Source organism: Pholcus phalangioides, unplaced genomic scaffold (assembly GCF_987345545.1).
Source record: "Pholcus phalangioides strain wild (caught in Gottingen) unplaced genomic scaffold, Ppha-v1.0 ptg000003l_1, whole genome shotgun sequence".
In the NCBI taxonomy this organism is placed as follows: Eukaryota; Metazoa; Arthropoda; class Arachnida; order Araneae; family Pholcidae; genus Pholcus; species Pholcus phalangioides.
The window spans coordinates 30,505,975-30,526,906 of record NW_028301596.1 but is presented as its reverse complement, the minus strand read 5'-3'; the positions used below and the strand labels follow the sequence as shown (position 1 = coordinate 30,526,906).

The 20,932-nt window shown below is 33.3% G+C and overlaps 1 protein-coding gene across 2 annotated transcripts in view; it reads right to left on the bottom strand.

Annotated features, from left to right (window-relative positions):
* The window catches only part of LOC149088387 (KICSTOR complex protein SZT2-like), a 110,526-nt gene that overhangs the window by 42,732 nt on the left and 46,862 nt on the right, over positions 1-20,932 (bottom strand). For both annotated transcript variants that reach the window (XM_089247470.1, XM_089247469.1), the window contains exons 27-39: positions 19,658-19,870; positions 18,053-18,275; positions 15,546-15,633; positions 15,187-15,372; positions 12,886-13,548; positions 12,353-12,521; positions 10,558-10,696; positions 10,272-10,368; positions 8,612-8,750; positions 8,060-8,215; positions 4,883-4,982; positions 3,895-3,968; positions 202-269 (exon numbers count right to left, since the gene is read on the bottom strand). In XM_089247470.1, the coding sequence (XP_089103596.1) occupies positions 202-269; positions 3,895-3,968; positions 4,883-4,982; positions 8,060-8,215; positions 8,612-8,750; positions 10,272-10,368; positions 10,558-10,696; positions 12,353-12,521; positions 12,886-13,548; positions 15,187-15,372; positions 15,546-15,633; positions 18,053-18,275; positions 19,658-19,870 (2,315 nt within the window). The remainder of the gene's footprint in view (positions 1-201; positions 270-3,894; positions 3,969-4,882; positions 4,983-8,059; positions 8,216-8,611; positions 8,751-10,271; positions 10,369-10,557; positions 10,697-12,352; positions 12,522-12,885; positions 13,549-15,186; positions 15,373-15,545; positions 15,634-18,052; positions 18,276-19,657; positions 19,871-20,932) is intronic.

Sequence of the window (20,932 nt, the reverse complement as noted above, 5' to 3'; positions counted from 1 at the left end):
AAAACACAAAAAAATTTGTAAAAACAATCAAGTTATTAGTACAGACTAAATAAAATATCCATTATTATAAAAGGCTGATGATATTAAAAACCGTATTAAATGAAAAATTAAAAAATTACTGTTTGAAAAAAAATGTGTTATATATTTTATAAAAATATCAATCTTAAGATATGAAATTTTTCATAACATTTTTCTCATTACCACATCAAAAGAGTTTTCCGGAGCATTTTTGCGATAGCATATGTTCTGAACAGATGACGAACAAGATCCTGAATAACAAAAAAAAATGATTTAACAAAATTTTAAATAATAGTATATAAAATAATAAATGACAATGTTAGAAAACACAAAAAGAGTATAATTCATTTCTAAATGGCAAATACTTGCATGAAAAAAAATATTCAAACCAAATAAATGTTTAATTCATGAAATAAATCAGGGCTCCCACTCAAAAAATTGGAAAAAGTAGGAAAAAGGAATAAAAAGAAGAACGGGAAAGGGTACCCCCCTTTCCAGACAACATAATTGCAGCATAATAAAAATAAATCCCTAAAAAAAAATTTTTTAATTAAATTCTTTTTTTATATAGCACTATTTCAGCATTCTGTAAGATTGATTTGAGTTAAAGCAAAATGACAGATGACATGTTGAAAAAAAAACAATTTTGGGCTAAAACACTACTAGCAACCACAGATAAATCTTTTCTGTCTCTCCTCACAATATAAATTACATTCTTTTTTGAGGTCTTCCAGTCCAGTCTGTCAACTCTCTTCAACAATGCAAGCCAATTATGAAGATGGTGTAAGTTTTTTAAGAATGACATTTCTTTAAAGACTACCTTCAAAAGCACAGTGCAAAATTTATAAATTAAAAGGTACAATGTGAATAAGTCAAGGTGAAACAGATGGTTTTACTGCATTGTCCATCCTTTTTTTAAAGGGATTTGTTTGTATTTTACTGTTCAATGCTAGTGTCATCATTTTTGACAAATGAAACACACTCATTTCTATCTCTTTGCTGAGCATTCTAAATATTGTTTATGCCTCTGGATGCCCTGAAAAAACAGAGGACAATGCTATTTAGTAGCATCAGAATCACCAAACCTAGAATAGGCCTATGCATCCAACTGCTTTATTATGCAAACCAGGGGGGCGTAGCCAGAAATTTCGTTCGGGGGGGGGGACCAAAGTGACAGAACAATAGATTTGGCCATCTTTTTCCCTTTTTTCGGTCATTTTCTCACATTTCGGGGGGGGGGGGGGGACCAGACCCCCAAGTCCCCCCCCCCCCCCGGCTACGCCCTTGATGCAAACTGTTGCTTATCTATACACAAAATGTGGACTATAATGATGAATGTTAGTTATGGTCCAAGATTATGAACTAGTAAATACAATTATTTTTTGCATCCAGACAGAAGATTTAATGACTATTCTACTTGTTGTACCCTCAAACTAAGCGAAAGAAAAATTAATAAACCAAATGGTCAGTATACAACCCCCAAATAACATGAAAAACAATAAAATTTCTGCTTCGGCAGAATCATTATAATTGCAATCTACTACATTTGTATTCTTTTTAGCCACATATCGATGATTCCCTACTCAATTAAAATCAATTATACAAATTTTGTTGGTAGGAAAAGCAGGTAGCTCTATGAGAGATTTCGGAAATTATATACGTGTTTTCTGTGCATACGGGTCCACCAGTCCTCTTCTTTCCATCCACAAACACCTATTTTCAGAATTAACATTAACGCGTGCAAAGTTCGTCAACAACGCATGAATTTACGAGACATAAAATTCCAAGTATGTCAGCTAGGACAAAACTGAGAAAGCAGGACAAAAGCATGACATTTTACCAAAAAGTAGGAGGAGTGGGAGCCCTGAATAAATATTGCTACATTATGTCCTTTCAACGGTCTTTACTAGCATTCACAGTAACATTTTGATAAATGTAGTCCTATGGACTAATACATGATTTCTAAACAATGAAAATAGAGAGTTTATATCTAACTTAAATTATTTAACTCTAACCAGTAAAACCTCCACCAATCCATATTCTTCAGGCATTTGTTTGTGGATGGCCGAACTGAATTCAAAGACATGGCATGAGCCAAAAATCATATCTATTTTCTGGTACTTATATCCATAAATATAACTGAATTTTCATTTAAAGTACATGTAAAACAAACAAAAACATGCTCTTTAAAACAATATTGTTTTTTAATCTAATCTCTCAAAAGTAAAATTTCCCATTTTTAAATTGTTTTTAAACTGGCTAAATAGAATATATTTGTGAACATGCAAAAAAGATAAGAATACGTATGGAACAAAATAAACAATGAAATATATATACAGAAAATAGAACATTATATATATATTTTTCAGTGTAGCACAGAATTTAACCATATTTATACTGGCATATCTATATATAGGGTGTATAGGTAAGAGGGCGTATGGTATTTTACTGGCAAACCGCTGATCTTAGCGGCATACTTCCAATCAGAAAAAGTACCCAAATAACATGTAGTACTCGTATATGTCATTTTTGAAGCAAGGGGTTGTATAGTTATTCAAATAAAAATGTAACTTTTTATATGACACCCTGTGCTCAAGAACTCGATTACGTAGTTGTTGCACTGTCTCTCATGATACCAACATAAAATATTCCATGTTTGTAAGTTAAATAAATATTCACTGAAATATTCAAATTCAAAAAACGGAGGAAAGTTGTGAAAAAACAGCGTTATAAGCAGATAAACTATTTTCACTTGTATTTAATGCTGTTTTTCCACAAATTTCCTCCAAATATGAATATCACAGTGAATATTGCACTTACAAACGTAGAATATTTTTTGTTGACATCAGGAGAGACAATGCAAAAACTTTGTAATTGAGTTCTTCAGCACAGGGTGTCCATATAAAAAGTTATATTTTTATTTGAATAACTATACAACCACCTGCAACATGAATGGCATATCTGAGTGCTATACGTTATTTGGATACTTTTTCTAACTGGAAGTATACCACTAGGATCAACGACTAGCAAGTAAAATACCATACACCCTGTGTATAAACTTTATTTCTTGTGTGTGTGTGTGTTTTCTATACAAACCTACAATTTTAGACCGATCATCAAATTTTGGATACACACAAAACTGGGCCTGACTTGAACAATAGGCTACTCTAAAAGTTCGCAGAGCTGGGCAAATGTCTGAAATGGGTGATAACTGTTGGGCAACATTAGTTTTTAGTTCTCAAAAATGACTTTCGAAATGTTTATTTTTTTGGTTGCTGTGGTTCCCAAACAATGCACTTCACAACAAGTTTATCCCTTTATAATGGTTTGTCACTTCTTCAATGAAGAAAACTTGGGCAGCACTGGGTATATATGATAGATATAACTTATTATTTCTAGCCAAGCACTTGAAATGAAAAAAAAGCATAGAGATTCAGTACAGCACAACACAAATTTATTCACAGAACACTATTCACACTATAAGGCAAGCAGACAAGATCAATTACACAATAAGAAAGAACCATACTAATAAAGCAGAGTCTGTTTTCACTCTACAGAGTATCTTTTCCTCTCTTGACAGTCATCTCTGTTCTCTAGCATACTTTGATACCTTGGAAGAGATGTGAGGCAGAGTGCACCTAGTCAATTCATGAACTTTGGCATGAAATTTATCAACCATATAAAGAAGAAACATTCTGGGATGAAGAAAAAATCCTTCTTTCAGGAATGGTAGTATCAATAAACCTTGATTGACTCACATTGTCAAGGCTATCAACTTGGTAGGCAAATTCACCAACTTGGCTTGATTTATAAGAAATAAGCATATTTCAGTCCAAATTAACATTTTTACATAGAAAAATAAAGTTCAATACTTGCCTGTAGGAGACAAACTTCCTTCAGCTTTTGGTTTATTGAAATTATGGTGCTCATCACAGTTCACTTCATGAAGCCTATAAGAAATATTAATTTTCATATAATTAATCTACAGGCTCTATAAAACAATTTAAAAATACATTATATTATCATTAATGACCCGACACACCATGAAAAGTAAGAATAATTTCCATTATAAGTCATTAATGTGTGATGAGCCAATAAAAATAAAATATGCACTACATGGACGTATATATATTATAACTATGACTACAAAATGGATATGCGATGGCAGCTAAAAGGGGTCAAGATTATTAGTGCTCAATATCATTCCTTCAAATTTCTAGAAAGTTCCAGATACCACATGCAGAAGTGAATTATATAGGCTGCTGTGGTGGTTGAGTGGTCACAGTGATGGACTTGCATCGTGAGGACCCAGGTTCAAACTCCACTGTCGCCACAGTGATAGTCAGCTTAAGTTGGTTTTCTGTGGTTCCCAATTTCAAGGTGAAAATGTGAGCCAATTTCCCTGTTAAAAGTCTCACCACAGAGAGCAATAGGCGTACAATGGTGCAATTATTCAATCATTACACTTCACTCACAATTATAAAAATTGATGGCAGCACTACACATAACCATTACACAGAAACAAATTTCATATTAGTTTCACAACACGTACACACACATTCCAGCGTGTATGAATTCATTAGGAATTACATAGACAAATGTGTGGACTTTTAATTACCCTCTATCTGGGGAAAGAAATCAAATAAAAGTATGACGTTTAAAGTATTAAGTTTAAATGAAAACAGATTAAATTCATAAGGATACATAATTTATTCAATAAATGAAAGAAATGTGATAAAAATGTTCACCATAAAGAGCAAATGACATTTAAAAAAAACTGTTCCGTAAAATTGTCAGACTTGTTTATCAAACCAAGTTTTTATCATTCTGTTTAAGAAAATGGAAGAAAAAACAATATTCTCACCTTAAATAAAACACAGAGCCAGAAGTTTCTTGATACACAAACATATTTTTCCGATTACTAACCGAAAAAGTATTTAGGACAGCATGTAAAGCTTGAATGCCTGCAAGAATAATCAGATGCTTAAAACCAACAAGATTTTGATTCTGAGAAGCAATTTAAGAGAAAAAAAATTTATCGGTGCTTTACATGTTCATACATAATAGCTTACTACTCGTAAATCCACTCTGCTATCTGGTCCATTTTGAGTAAGAATTTAAACATTTAGGTTTTTTTTCATATAACATGAGCCTTTGCTGCCATTTTCAATATTTAAAAACTGTGGCGCTGATGAAAAGCAACTAGTTATTTTTTAAATGTATGTTAATATTTTAATGTATTTTAATTTTATATAAAAAAACAAAAAAAAATGAGGAGAAATTGAGTTTTCATAGAAATGCTGCTGCTTTTTACATGCCGTAATTCATCTGCCCTCACATTACATCTGAAAATACTTTTCATACCTCTTGTTCATCCACAATTGACTTTTTCTTTTTTTGTTTTAGGATATCCCACAAGATATTTTACTCTTGTTAGAAAATTTATGGAGAGTATCATCATTTCTGTATTTTAACATTGCATTATGTCTTCAATTTTTTGAGCTGTTTGTTATAATCTTGCACACACAATCAAGATATACTTCTCCACTGAACTTTTGTATTGTATTTTTATTCAACTCATCTGTGTAAGAACTTATAATTTAGATGATAGCTAAGAAAATCATACACATGCTTAGTATATGTGACATTTTTAATGAATCAAGCAAAAAACAAACATCAAGTTCAAACTGATCTGGATGCAATTAGTAAATTAGAAAAGACACCCTGAGATGCAGGGAGCAAAGTTCAAACCATCCAATTCAATTAATTCTTAGAATCCAAGCATTTAAGAATTACCCAGTGTCTGTAACTCATTTACCAACATACCTCATATTTTTCCGGCTATTGTAGATGAAAACAGTATACATGCAATGTTGATTTTTGTCATCATTAAGTTTAAAAAATTCCAGATACAGTAGAATCTCTTTATACAGTCAGTCTCTTAACTGGGCGTCAAGGCGTGAATGCGAGCCGATCTCCCTGTTAAAAAGTCTCGCCACAGAGAGCAACAGGCCTACAACGTTACAAGTATTCAATCATTACACTTCACTCACAATTTGAAGTATAGATGGCAGCACTGAAATATCAGACACAGCACTAGCTACACACTCAGACTGTTAGGTGCACACTCACTTTGTTCCAGACTTTGCCACGAAGCTGGGCTGGAAGAGATCTCGGCAATGGGATAAGTCTGATGGCAGAGACTCTGGCATTCATTCATTCATTCATTCAGACATTGCAGGCCAAATAAAATTTTCCAAGAAGCCTGTGGGTCACCAAATCATACCGCAGTATTCTTGGTTATTGAACAAAGTTCCCCAAATAATAGAACACATTTACTCTGAATTTATTTCATAAACTTGAGTTTTTATTTATTTTCAAATAGCTTCTTTTCATTAATTTATTCTTTATAATTAATTATTTCTTTTATTAAGCCTGAAATTTGCTTGATAATTCTGAAGTCATTTTTTTAAGAAGTTATTTTTAGTCAAAAACTGTTTTGGCTCAGGGTTCCCAGAATTCATTATGACAGCCCTTTTAATGTATCAAATTATAGCATTACTATCAAATTAAGAAAGTGTCTCATGGTTAAATACAGCAGTACAGATTTCAGTGGCTAGAGCTCTTTATTAATTTTTTTTTCTTTTTTTTTTGGGAATTTGTTTTTCTACATAAAGTAACTATGAAATAGTTACTTTACACGGTATGCTCCCGGGAAGATAAGACGCCTTCATGTATAGGGGTTCTACGGGAAGGGAGCTAACGATCGTAGTTCAATGAAGAGAGGGAGAAAATTAATGACCTTGAACTGGTAAAGTTCTTCCTTGAAGAAAAGAAAAACACTGAGACAGCAGATAAGCGCGCGAGACCGGGTTTTTTTGCTAAAAAAAAGTGGAAAAAGTGACCTGGGCCTGAATGAATGAACGCCAGGGTCTCTGCCACCGGACTTATCCCGTTGCCGAGATCTCTACCAGCCCAGCTTCGTGGCAGAGTCTGGGACAAAGTGAGTGCACCTAACAGTCTGAGTGTGTAGCTAGTGTTGTGTATGATATTTCAGTGCTGCCATCTATACTTCAAATTGTGAGTGAAGTGTAATGATTGAATACTTGTAACGTTGTAGGCCTGTTGCTCTCTGTGGCGAGACTTTTTAACAGGGAGATCGGCTCGCATTCACGCCTTGAAAGTGACCTGGGCCTGAAAATACGTAATAAAAGTGACTAGTTTCTAAAACAGTGACTTTTAGTGAAAAAAGTGACCTGTGCCGAGCCCTGCTATTTTCTAAAAATGGTTAGTGAGCCACAGCAAAAAGCTTGAAGTTCTACATTTGGATGCTGTTTATACTGCTAGTTCATGGTAGTCCTTGTTAAGGAACAGGGTTCTTCTTATCAAGTTTCAATATATACAAGCTGTTACAAAGATATACATATGAATCAGATATACATATGAATCATACAAGATATCACCCACTAGTTATTGTTCAGCATCATCACTTTTTTAAAAAACCACTAGAAAGAAAGGTGAATGTAATGTTAAAAATTATGGAAGATAACAAATTTGGAGCTAACAAATTGGAGAGAGAAAGGGGACATAGTTTTACATACTAAATCAAGGTTCTGTTAACATAAATTAGAGCATTTTTAAAAATAAATAGTCAATACATAATCGGAAATTACGACCAAGTGGGCAGGGCTCTGCTTACATGACAGATATCAGATCAGATATGCTAGGGCTAAAATTGTAACAATTTCTGGAACAATCATGAGAGAGACGGCCTTAAAAAATGCTGAAATATTTTGCCCTCTGAATCAACATTTTTTTGCAGATTTGCTTTTTTCAATTCAAGTCGCTCTTCTTTTTTTTACTGTCACTCGACTTATACTGCCATTTTTTTCTGATTGTCATGTCAAAAACCAGTATCTAACGTCAAAACCCCAATCCAGTATATAGCTTTGTAAACACGTAGCTTTTTTTGTAACATTATCATTATTCAGCAGAGGAAATCTGTTTACTTTTGTCATAATAATCTATTAAAAATGTTTGCCTTTTGATATAGATGTCCCTGTAGTTCCAGATGTAAGACGATGGTGCAACCTGAAATGTTTGACCCACACAGTATCACATTTGAAAGTCCCAGCCTTGAATCGAAGATTAGCTTCCAGGTATTTTTCACTGACTTCAGCAAGTGGAGCAGACCCATCTGTAAAAAATAATAATTTTAATGAAAGAAATGTTGGAAAATATTTATAGATGTAAAAATTGTGTTATCAGGCTCTTGAATGTACATTCATAGTATTTTTTTACATCATTCTATCCATTTTTGAGATACACCTTGTATGATTATTTACATTTAATCAGGTAATGTTTGAGACCTTCATTACAGTTTCCTTCTAATATGCTTTTTCAGTTATTAAATATACCTTTCAGTATGCACAAGAGGAAAAACTGTTGCCTTTTTTTATACTCCAAGTATTACAAATCATCCATAAGATATTTAGAATCTTACTAAGCTCATCCACCCTATTTATGAAGGGAGCAATTTTAAGGGTTATACAGTATTGATGATTGGTGAAAAAAAAAATGTAGATGAGTTTACCTTCAGAATATGTTTGGTATTTATCCCCCACACCAAGGATTAGTTCTAATTCACTTTTCTGGAAAATGTCTTCACTTTCTTCTGGAACTAATAACCGATTGCAGATCTTAGTTTCATGAAGAGCTTGCAGTAGGAGCATCTGAAGGTAAGGAGAAAATCATTAGTTAATGATAGAAATAATTACCCTGAAGTTTTCTTGATATTTAATATCTTTTACATGAAGTAAAATTTACACACATTTCTGACACCTTATAAAAATATGAATAAAAATTCTCATTAAAGGCTTGACAAAAGATTATAATAGTGTATACAAGCAACACTACTTGTAAACAAGCCAAACAGCTATATGATGCAATGCCATAGTTGCCAACTTTTGAAAATGAAAATTCGGGAGATTTTCACGCAAACCCGTATTTTATGCTAAAACCACTCCCTAATAAATACAATAGGGATTTTCCAAACATAAAAGTTAAAGCGTAGGAAATAAAATCCCTACTCAAAAATCGAAGTCAAATTAAAATACGGATTTTACACACACGGAAGTTAAACCCTTGGGAATAAAATTCCTACGCAAAAAACAAGTGAAATTGGAGGCCAAAACTTCAATGATGTAAAAATAAATATTGTGTTCAATCAGAAACGCTGTGAAAAAAGTGTCTGCGCGAATGACCCCAAAATCATTGGAAGATAAAGGGAAAAAAGTGTCAATTTTTGAAGAACACAGACTTTTCTTGACACTTGCTTGATGTTTTTTTTTTAAATTTCACGAGTGATGATGGCAGTCTTTCCATGACAGATGTTTATGTCCATAACACAACTTGTACAAAGAGGAAAAGTCGGCCCTCTTCTGGAACGTTTGATGAAAGGAAATTCATTGGAATAAGTATCTTTAAAATTAATTAAATATGTTTTTGCTTATCAGTATTCATGCTTTGTTATATCGCACGTACGTAACTTCAACAAAAAAAATTTTGACCATATGCGCGTCACTATAATCTTCAATTATTATCCAGGACTATTGGCTGCAAAATACGTCGACATGACGTCACACGTCATTTCGAAAGGGAAAAAACAGAGGCTTCATGCTCCACAAGAAATTCCTTAGGGATTGTTTTCATAAGCGGGGATTTTTTTTTAATGAAGTAGGAAATTTTTAGGGACAATTAGGGATTTTTGTGATTTTTGTAAAAATTCGGGAGATTTAAGAACTTTTCGGGAGCGTGAGCGATGAAGCTAAAATTCTGGAGACTTGGCAGCTATGCAATGCTATCATATTACATGACTGTATGATGATGACTAGACTGAAAAATTGACTGCGAATGACAGCTCTGTGAATTCACCTAAAATAGGTGACACCTTTGATCCTAGTAGAAATAGATTTGCAAAATGAGCGTACTATTTTTTTTTCACAGAGGAGTTGACTGCATAAAATAAGTGTTTTTGAATTATGATTTTCAAGAACGTGAATTAAAAATTTTGTATGCGCAGTGAAATCTACATAACCCAGAATGCCAAGAGGCCAAAGTTATTTTCACATTTTAGATCAGTTTCAACCCATCATCAACTAGATCATTCGTAAATTCTGTTTAAGACACGTCTGTTTCATTAAAGGTCCACTATATGGACAGGTTTCAATATGTAAATATGACATTATTTTTACCTGATTCACTTCTTTGCAAATATCAGTAATGAGAGATTCTACTTGAGACAAAGCAATTTTGCTCTCTCTGAGTTCATCATCTTCTTTCTTCCTATGTCTGGAATGAGTAAAAAAACAAATTTTGTATAGTTGAATTCCCAGAGGATTATTTTATTTTTTCTTGTTCAATTTTAGCATTCCAATATCCACAGCAATGAGTCTTTAATATAAATTATAATTAGTAAACATAAATACATTAAAATTTACAAGATCAAACTGCTTTTTTTAAAAAGTAGAATAATATTACCTAATGTGATAATATATTGTGACTTTTGAGCTATTCACAGTCATGATCAACCAAAAGTTAGGTAAAAGTGGTCGTTTTTGGCCTAAAGAACTCAGCCAGTCCCACTCGCTGCATAATTCACTGTTGTCACCATCATAACCTTGAAAATAGTTTTGAAATTGTAATGTATTTATATCAAAACAATTAAAACATAGTTTATTGTATTCAAGCACTATATGTATTTGCTGATGGGAAACAAAAAGACTCAGTGGCAATTATGTTTCTTGATGAAAAGTTTTCTTAATGAAAAAGTTTGATACATTGCCGCTGTGGTGGTCGAGTGGTTATAGTGCCGGACTCGTGATGCGAGGATCCGGGTTCGAACCCCACAGTGGTGGTCGGCTGAAGTTGGTTTTCTGTGGTTCCCAACTTCAAGGCGCAAATGCGAGCCGATCTCCCCGTTAAAAAGTCTCGCCACAGAGAGCAAACAGTCCTACAACGGTAAATCATTCAACCATAACACTTCACTCATAGTTAGAAAAACTGGGGGCAGATGACAGCACTACACATAACAAGCATTACACAGAAACAAACTTTACGTCAGGTTGCACTATACGTACACGCACATTCCCGCATGTACCGATTCGTTGGGGGGTTCGGCCTCCTTAGGTAGGGCCTCCAAAAAAATGGCTCGGGGATCCATGATGTTCTTAAGTCAGCCACCTCGTTGGGCAATTTGCCTGTTGTGGCGTTGTATTTGTATTTGTATATTTGTATATGTAACTAGCACAATAAAAAACCATTGATAGAGACCTATAAAAGAGGGAAAAATCCCAAATCCTGATGAAGGGATTCTTGAACTGTGCACGTGGCACCTTGGTGTACCACCAACCTTTGTCATGGTGCTGCAGAGTGGAGGCCCAACAATGGTTTTTCGAAGAGATTTTTTGTTAAACTGTTATGGAGCCATGGATAAGCATTCATAAGGGTAAGGGGCACCACGGGTTGAAAAAGTTTGAGAACCCCTGCCCTAATGTGTTAAAGCTTGTTAGGACAGTTGTTTTTCCTTAACTTGTAGGTTCTTTATTGTGTTGGCAGTAAGGTTTTTCAGATACGATATTTCAATTTGTTCACATATGAAAATCACAAACATTACTTTCCACAAGCATTTCAAGAGAGAAGAAAAAATATATTCATAAGTAAACTTTCATAAAAGAGGCCCTATTGTAACGAAATACACATATGTATACATAGTCGTTCCAGTTTATAATGTTTTCATTTATAACATTTTCCCTCTTAGAGTTGAAACCACAAAAAAAAAGTCGTACTAACTGATTCTTGTTAAGATTTCCTGTTTAAAGCATTTTCCTGCTTATGTTTCTTCATGACGGTTTTTTGAAAAACATTATAAGTGGGATTGACTATAAAAATTTTAATGAAAATAAAAAATATTTTTAAAAAATCACAAACAAATATTCAAATATAAAAATATATATAATTCAATATTAGAAATATATATAATTCAAGTATTAATTTTTGAAAAATCTACTCAGGTGTACAAAATCGGATGATAAGTGAAGTCTAAAATTTTAAATGCTAACAATATTTAAATACATAATGTTTATTTTAATACACTGTTAACCAATCACAAGTTAACTCATGTTTTTATACTCATGCGTAAACAGCGTGATGAGAAGCTTTTCAATAACAAACCGGTTGGCAATGTGTTAAGTGAAAAGCATCATGCTCATCATGTTTTATATTTCAGGTACAATCTATTAGGTGAATTTGCAGTAAATAATTTTAAAAATCTTACCCTCTTCTAAATTACTTAAATGACAACTTTCAGAAATGCTTCCGCATTCAATATCACTCCCAACATGAGAGCAATTGGCAGACTCTTGAACTTCATATCTGGGAGCACAAACTGAACGCATATCTCTGGCTGCTAAAGGAAAGTCCCATGCAGCAGTTGTCACTGATCCCTGATTGATTGCACAGAAAGATAAACAACAGTCATCATTTTGATATTTGAAACATTGTGTTAAGAAGACATTTTCCAGAGTTAAGAGGAAGCTCTATCTATATCTGCTAGAATATTTCAAGTTTTTGTGACATTTCCTTACATTTCTTATCAGCTTAGAACTATGTATAAAAATAAATGAATAACTATGTAAACAGATACAAAAATTTTATAAGCAGATTTTGCTTATAGCTTTAACACTATTCATAATTTTCACAATTTTAATAATTTGATTACTAAATTGTACTAGTAGATTGCATTTACATCTAAGACTTGAATAAAAAAATAACATCTATTAAGAAAAATTAAAAAAACTACAAAATCACCTGAGTACAGCTTCGTTGAGTATCTGAATTAATATCACTGCTATGATCTTGAACTGCCCTAGAATCTGAAGTTTTCTTTGGCTCACTCACACTTAGTACATCTAAATTTGCAGGCAATGACTTTGACCGTCTTGTTAAAATGAAACCTTCAAAAACTGATGAATAAGTGAATGAACTTGGTGCAAGCAAGCGCCCTTCACTTTTTTTTTCTTTCAATTTCTGAATACTTGACTTTCTCACAGAATCAACAGGATTTTTACAATCACTGTCATTTTCTATGTCACCAACTGTTTCATCTCCACACAATTGTGAATTTGATTTTTTTTGAATAAGTGGCAGCTTTTGCAATGGGTTTTCTATACTCTTTATGCAATCATTATTTTCCACTTCAGTGAGTTCTTGTGTTTTTGCGGAGGCTGCTGATTCTTTGGAAGAAAAATGCCAAGGATCATTAAAATTAAGTTTCCTTGCCGATTCATTATTTTCGGTGGGATGGAAATTTTGTTGTACTGAAGTGCTATTGCACATTAGTCCTAATGGAGGATCCAGTGAATTAACTTGCAACCGAAGTTTCTGTCTTTCAAGATTTGATTCTACAACCAAAAACCAAAAATTTTCAATTTTCTTGAGACTATAGCCACGAGGTTTCATATGTTCAAAAACCTGAAAATAAAAAAAAACAATGTAGCTTTGAATTGAACATTCAAATAAAAAAAAACATTGATATCCAAAATGATATAATTTTTAGATTTTAATTAGCAACAAGCTAAAAGCAAAAATACTGATGACAAGACTAAGAACCTGAATGCAACAATTTTGTTTCAACAATTATATTCTCAAAAGTTATATTCATTTCAACTTATTTTTTTAACACATACACACATATATATTCACTCTGATATTATATACAGTAAAACCTGTCAACATTGGCCACTAAAGGGACTGTGAAAATGTGGCTGCTATTGAGAGTGGTAGTTTTATTTCTGGAAAAAACGAATTTGTGACCTATGCTTATGGCACATGAAATGATAAATTCTGTAACTGATTATGAGTCATATAATTATATGTTATATTAAAATATATGTCTATATTTTAATATTATAATTGATTAATCAATCTACAGCACTATTATAACATCCTAAAATCACAAAAGGCGAGAAAAACTGATATGGACCAAGACAGTGTATCAGCAACCCCAAATATGTCTTTGTTCACAATAGAACTTCAGCTAGAACTTCTTTCCAGGGTCTTCCTAAGTCAAATTCAATATCTGAAGATATAGGTGTGGATATACATTCTTGTTTAAAAAACAAGACATCTCACTCAAAAAATTAGTACCCTGGACATTTCTATTCCCACTTGCAAGCACCATTTTTTTTTGGATAGAACCATCTCTTGGAATATGGAGTGCCGAATAGACATAGGGTTTCTAGTAATTGGGTAACGCATATCCCTCTAGTGATTAGAGGGAACTGACAACAGGTCTCTTCTGTTATACCCTATATTATCTCGTTTTTTCCTTCTCCACGGCTTTTAATTTACCCATCTAGCATTTGTACCCAGGAAAAGAAAGCATACATAATCTTTCTCTTCCCCCCCATAAAGTTTGGGAATGGGAAAGTTCCCTTAAAAATCAGCCTGAAAATTATTTTTCATATTTATCGCATATGCGCATTTCCATATTCCCTCCACTCCATGTCTTAAGTGGCCAGTGTTTATAAATTGTTTGGAGATTTCTTGTAATGTTAAGTCTATGAGACACATTGTTCAGAGACTACCGTTGTTTCGAGGTGACCATTAGAGAAGGTTTTGCTATACTCTTTTAAATACCATTCTGTATAAATGAGCACATCACTTAAATATAATATTCATTCTAGATGTCATAGTCAAAGTGATTTTTAATGAATTTATAAAAAACAATTTATGTTTATGGGTTGGGGTACATCAGGATTTTATTTTTCCCAAAACATGCATCTTTTTTTAGAGAGCCTGACGATATGTAAAAAAGGACCAGCTGTAATCAGTGGTTCATTCAAAGCTTATAAGAACCATTATTTTTCATGTCTTTTTTTAAAGAAATGTTTATTTAAAGGAAGTATATCATCATTTTAAAATCTGATCAGTAAATTGTTTTTTAGTTTTTTTCTTTATGTTTATGGTATGTGAAAGTCATCCAATGATTCAAAAGAATAAATGAAAAAGTTTTACAGAAGGGCTAAATTATTTTTATTGAAATGTTTCTATTAGCAATGTATGACAGGCTATATATACAAATCTTTGAGATATATGATAAGAGCATACTTCAGTGAACTTGTCAATGCTATTTTCTGGTCCATAAACAAAATTCAGAATCACATCTTTGACCATACAACATGGACTTTCTTCTGTATTTCTCACATGAGTGACGATTGTTTGCAAAGTAGAAGAAGTGACTGGATGAGAATGAAGAGCTGCAGATACTTTTTCATCTAAAAGCAGCCATTTTATCTAAAAAAAGTTTATTATTGTTAATAAAGAGAAACACCACAAAAGTTTGATAACTGTAGATAAAGGTCTTTTATATATATATATCATCTGCATCATTACTGCAGTTACCAACAATAACATCAGATGCAAATAAATGAAAGGGTTTTCTGACAACTTCAAAAAAAAAAAATTACCTTTTCGATGCATTTATGCAGTTCCTCTCTTTGAAAAGGAGGAATGTTTTGAAAAGCTGCAGGCTGAATTGTCTCAGATGGGCTACTACTAAAAAATTAAATGAAAATTGGAAAAGTGTGTCATTCAAAAGTACAAGCATACTTATTTTCACATTTATAGACATATTTCACATTGTTAGAAATTCAGAACTTAACTATGTAGTAGTTGACCAGAGTAAGAGAATATATACTAGGGGAACAACTTCTGTAAACCCAAAATATGAAGAGAACAACAGCTAGATGCGTTTCGGGACTGTATGAAGTTCCTTCTTCAGTAATCAAGAAAAAATTGAAAAATAGTAAAAAGACAAATGCTCCATATAGCAAGAGTTACTTGCTGTTCAAGACAAAGAGTCAAAATGAAATGATGGGTAACATGAGAAAATTAGAAAATAAAAATGGTGGAGCTAATCACAGATGAGAAAGTGGTAGTAATGCTGATGGTGAAAAAAATTGTAAAAACTGTTGCCAGATTTTTGAGAAGGGCGGTATGCTGGTTAGGTTGTTAACCAGTTGGTTTCAGTTTTTGTAGATGTGGAATTTGTAGAAATTCAAGTCAAATGGTGAGAGGCATCTTATATATAAATGTGAAAGTATGTATGTATGTCTGTTCTTTATACAAATCTACAGTTTTAGGCTGATCATCGCCACATTCTGCATATATACCAAACAGGACCAGGAATAAACCGCAGGCTACTTTAAAAGTTCGTCATAGTTGGGTATATGCTTTAAATGGGTGAGAAACTGTCAGGAAACAATGATTTTGGGGCCTCAACAATCACTTTCGGAATTTTCACATCAGCTGATCAAACTTGGTAATGGAAGAATTCCCGTAGAGCCAAGCACTGGACTGATTACGTTCCCAAATGGATTTTACCAGTTGTTAAACTCAGTTCAAGAACTTGCAGACAAAGTCTTTCCAAACGTTCAACAAAATCACCGAAACCATGAGTGGCTTTGTGAGAGCGATTCTGGCACCGAAAAATGACAGTGTGAACAAGATCAACGAAAAAATCCTAAAAATTATTCCACGAGACTCTACATCTTGCAAATCGGTTGATACTGTCACATACACAGCGCAGACAGTTCTGTATCCTGCAGAATTTCTGAACTGTTTGGATATTCCACCATACAACTTGACCCTCAAAGTTGGAGCATCTATAATGTCTTTAAGAAATTTGGAGACACTGAGACTCTGCAATGGCACCAGACTCTGCGTGAAGAAATTGCACAATTACATCATTGAAGCAACGATTCTAACTGGATGGGCCAAAGAAGACGTCTTCATTCCATGTATCCCAATTATCACTGAAGAAATACCATTCACTTTCAAATGATTACAGTTCCCGATTCGTTTAGCTTTTGCCATGACAATCAACAAAGTGCAAGGCCACTCGTTAGCAGTGACAGGTATCACCCTACTTGAGCTGTTTTTCACACGGACAGCTTTTCGTTGCCTGTTCGCGTGTTGGTAATCCCACAAATTTACACATCTACACACCAGAAGGAAAAACAAAAAATATTGTGTATCCACAAGCGATTGCCTGAAGTTTTTAATTCAAATATTTAAAAATAAAAGTAATTTTTTCTTACTTGCTGCAGAAATTTTTTTGATTAAGAAATAATAAGCTATACATATATAAATATCTTATGGGGCGGGCAACGTCGCCGCTGGGTATCAGCTAGTTTTTAAATAAATTTGACCGATGAAAAGTCAAATTTATGGTCAAAGGACCAGCAATGTTGAGCTATGGATGAGAGGTTAAAGTCCTGGTTGGTTGCATATCTTCTAAGACTGTTTAAACAGTATTTAAGGGTATGTTTAGTTTGGCCTATATATGATAATCCGCATCGGCATGAAACGCTGTAGATGCTCCAGTTGTTGAGTCAGTGAATGAGCTTTCTTGGCTAATGAAGAAGGAACTTCATACAGTTCCGAATCATGTCTAGCTGCTGGTCTCTTCTTACTTTGGATCTACTGACGTTGTTTTCCTGGTATATATTGTCTCACCCAAAAGGTAATCTATTTATAGAGTAAGAGAGTCTGCAAAAATAAATGTTAGACTAATAAATTTGACAGTCAAATAGTCAGAACTGATAAGATATTGTAGATTTATCACACAACCAACCACTATATACAAAACAGAAACCAGAGGGCCACTTTTTTTCTATTAAAATATTTGTCGCATTGTATTCATTTTCGTATGACTTATATTCCCATTCATTATAATGAAATCAGTTTCAAAAAAATTCTGATATTGAAAACAAAAAAAAATTGTAAGCAATCATTGATGTTCTGACTCAATATTATTTCTAATTGATGATTTTTGTCAATATAAATGGCTTGTAACTTTAACTTCAGTTTATGAAAATAAAATTAATGGGGTGGGGGCTACACATCACCTTATAGTGGATAAATGCAGCACACATACAGGCCAAAATGTCAAAAATATGCCAAAATCACATACTCTGAAAAATTTTCATCACCATCATTTTCAGTCAAAGAGTGATATTGATTCTGTTCAGGTAGCGGCGAGCTGCTGCTGAAAGATGCTGAATACTGATGCTCACGTGGCACAGATGGATTCCTGATGTCATCAGGCAATGCCAAACAAGTTACATCAAGAGTAATACGTAACTTATGCAAATCAATTTCAGGAGATTCGGATTCAATGCACTGAATAACGTCATCTGAAAAAATTGAAAGGGGGAAAAACAATGTTATTGAAGATAGTTCATGAAGGAAAAAAAAAGACTAAAAACCGTAAATTCATAGAGAAACTGATAGAAGTTAGTTAAATTCACTCCATCTCACTGAAATTACTTTTATGGAAGGGGGTGGGGTCAATTAATAATACTATATTCTCAATAAAGATTGTAAATGTCTCGAGCATTAATACTTCAGCAGCAAAATTTGAAAATCTGTGTAGTATTTATTAAAATAAAGTCTTAACCCAATTTATTTTGCGGCCAGTTAATAGGAAAGAACATCCAGTTTGTGTACAGAGAATGGTAAAAATGCAATATGAAAGGTTGCAATTGGGTGCATACATAATTGTTAACCACTGGCTGTCATAATTTCCTGAATATAGCCTACAGGAAAGAAAATTAAAAAACTAAAAAAAAATTTATATATTATTTTATATAGTATTGTATGCTAAACTGTTACATGGCCTCATATGTAGGTTTCACCATTTCTTCCAAAACTCTTTTGGCAGGAAGTAAAAGTGAGCGGGTGAAAATGAACATGTTCTATTTCCTCTGAATGTTTTCAGATTGAAATTCATTTCTCAAAATGATGAACACAAAAAATATACTTGTATAGCACATCATTAGATTGCCTGCACAGCAATTTTTTTTCTCTGATATGGACAGAAAATATTCCAACAAACTGCATGCTCTACAAACAGCTTTTTGATTATGCCAACCACTAGTGTCAGGCAAACGTTGAAAAGGTAAGAATAAAGTATCAACTGAAATTGACAGAGGCATAACCCAAGAAACTGTACTTTGATGACAGTTGCAAGAGAAATGATCAATTGAAAATTTTATGTTCACCCCAGTGGTGGCCAACTTTGTACTATCCACTATCAAGATCACAAATCTCAACATTTGTCACTTTTTAACATAAAAACCTCTACATATGCTGCTCATTTTTTAATCAATGCTCTTATTTATGGTTACAAAATGTTCCATATATACAGGATTGTCCCATTTTATAAACATATGTTTACCAGAAAATTTAAATTCAAAATTTTTTTTTCTACATAAAAAAGGAAAAAAAAAATTACTCATGCATCTTGAGATATTTTGAATTAATTGGAAATATTTTGTGGAAAATCTTCGAATACCACAGGTTGGCCACCTTTGGTTTAACCCCGTACAATTATTTGTTTTTACCAGTTAAAGAATCTGGTATTTCTATAATAAGTATCAAACGTCCATAGACTAATGGGAAAATAAATTACATCAATAAATTACAATAAATAAATGGGAAAAATGCCCATTAAAATTACTTGCCATAAAAAAAAAAAAAGATATGTAAAACATCTATTCGAAAATAAAATACATACTTAGACAAGTTGGCAGAGATTCTACAGAGCAGCTTTTTATATCTTGATTGTTTCTTATCGAACAAAGTAAGTGAACAAATAGTGGATGGCATTCATCTCTGTTTGAAGTGCTCGAGTTAGGGCTATCCTCAAGAGATGGAAAAGATATATCAGTATTACCATTGCTATTCAAACTGGTCTGATCGGGGTTATCAATATTGGTGCTGGCATTGTCTAAAACAAAACAAAACAAAAAAACACCAAAATAAGGCACATTTGAATCTGTTTACAATATAGGATTTTCTAATTAAATGCTGTACTGTGATTTTTGGATTTTTTCATTTTTTTTTTGAGAAAAAAAAGATGACCCTTTCTTTCTTTCAGACCAAGACCAATTCTGGTCTATGGCCTACAATTTACTACCAAATACGTTGTGCCGGGAGTGTGCATGTGCACCTAAGTTGTACCAGTGTTAGTTATAATCTAGTATTATGCATGAATTTTTTAGTGCTGCCATCTATTTCATCTATTTTTCAAACTGAGTGAAATGTAATGATTAAATATTTGTACTGTTGTAGGCATGTTGCTCTCTGTGGCAACTTTTTAAAGGAGAGATTGGCTCACATTCACCCTTGAAAAACCAACTTCAGTCTACCACCACTGTGGCGATGATGGAGTTTGAACCTGGGTCTTCATGATGTGAGTTGATCACTATGACTACTGGACAACCTGACTGCACAGCCGCGAAAATAAATGAATAATTATTCATTTATACAAATTTTTTTGTGATAATTATTAATATAGTGGATCTCGCTTATAACGTTTTTCAAAATACTCCCATACAAAAGGTTCCAACGAGAAGTTTCAATGAGAAATAGTTAGAGTTGGAACCAAGAAAATAAGTTGTATTAAGCGGGAAAACATTCTAAGTGGAAACGTTATAAAGCAGGAGCAACTGTATTAGGTGGGGGAACAAAATTCTTGACAGAAATTTATTCTTTGGAAAACAGGATAAAAAAAAACAAGAAATATCTTTTTGGAAGAAAGTCATAGGAGATTATTCCACAGTGATCCCACCAGACAGACAATATAACCTGGTGTGCCAGTGTGCATCTGGCTACTTTGATTGCCCTCTCACTGGGCAATTTCCAGCTGGATTGTCGAGGGGAATGTCCACAGTAGAAACAGTATCCTACTCTGTTCTGGCACTTACAATGGAATCTCCTAAGATGGAATTTATTGTGATTGCAGTCCTGAAAGTACCAAGTTTGGATTTCTAATGGAACCAAATGATGT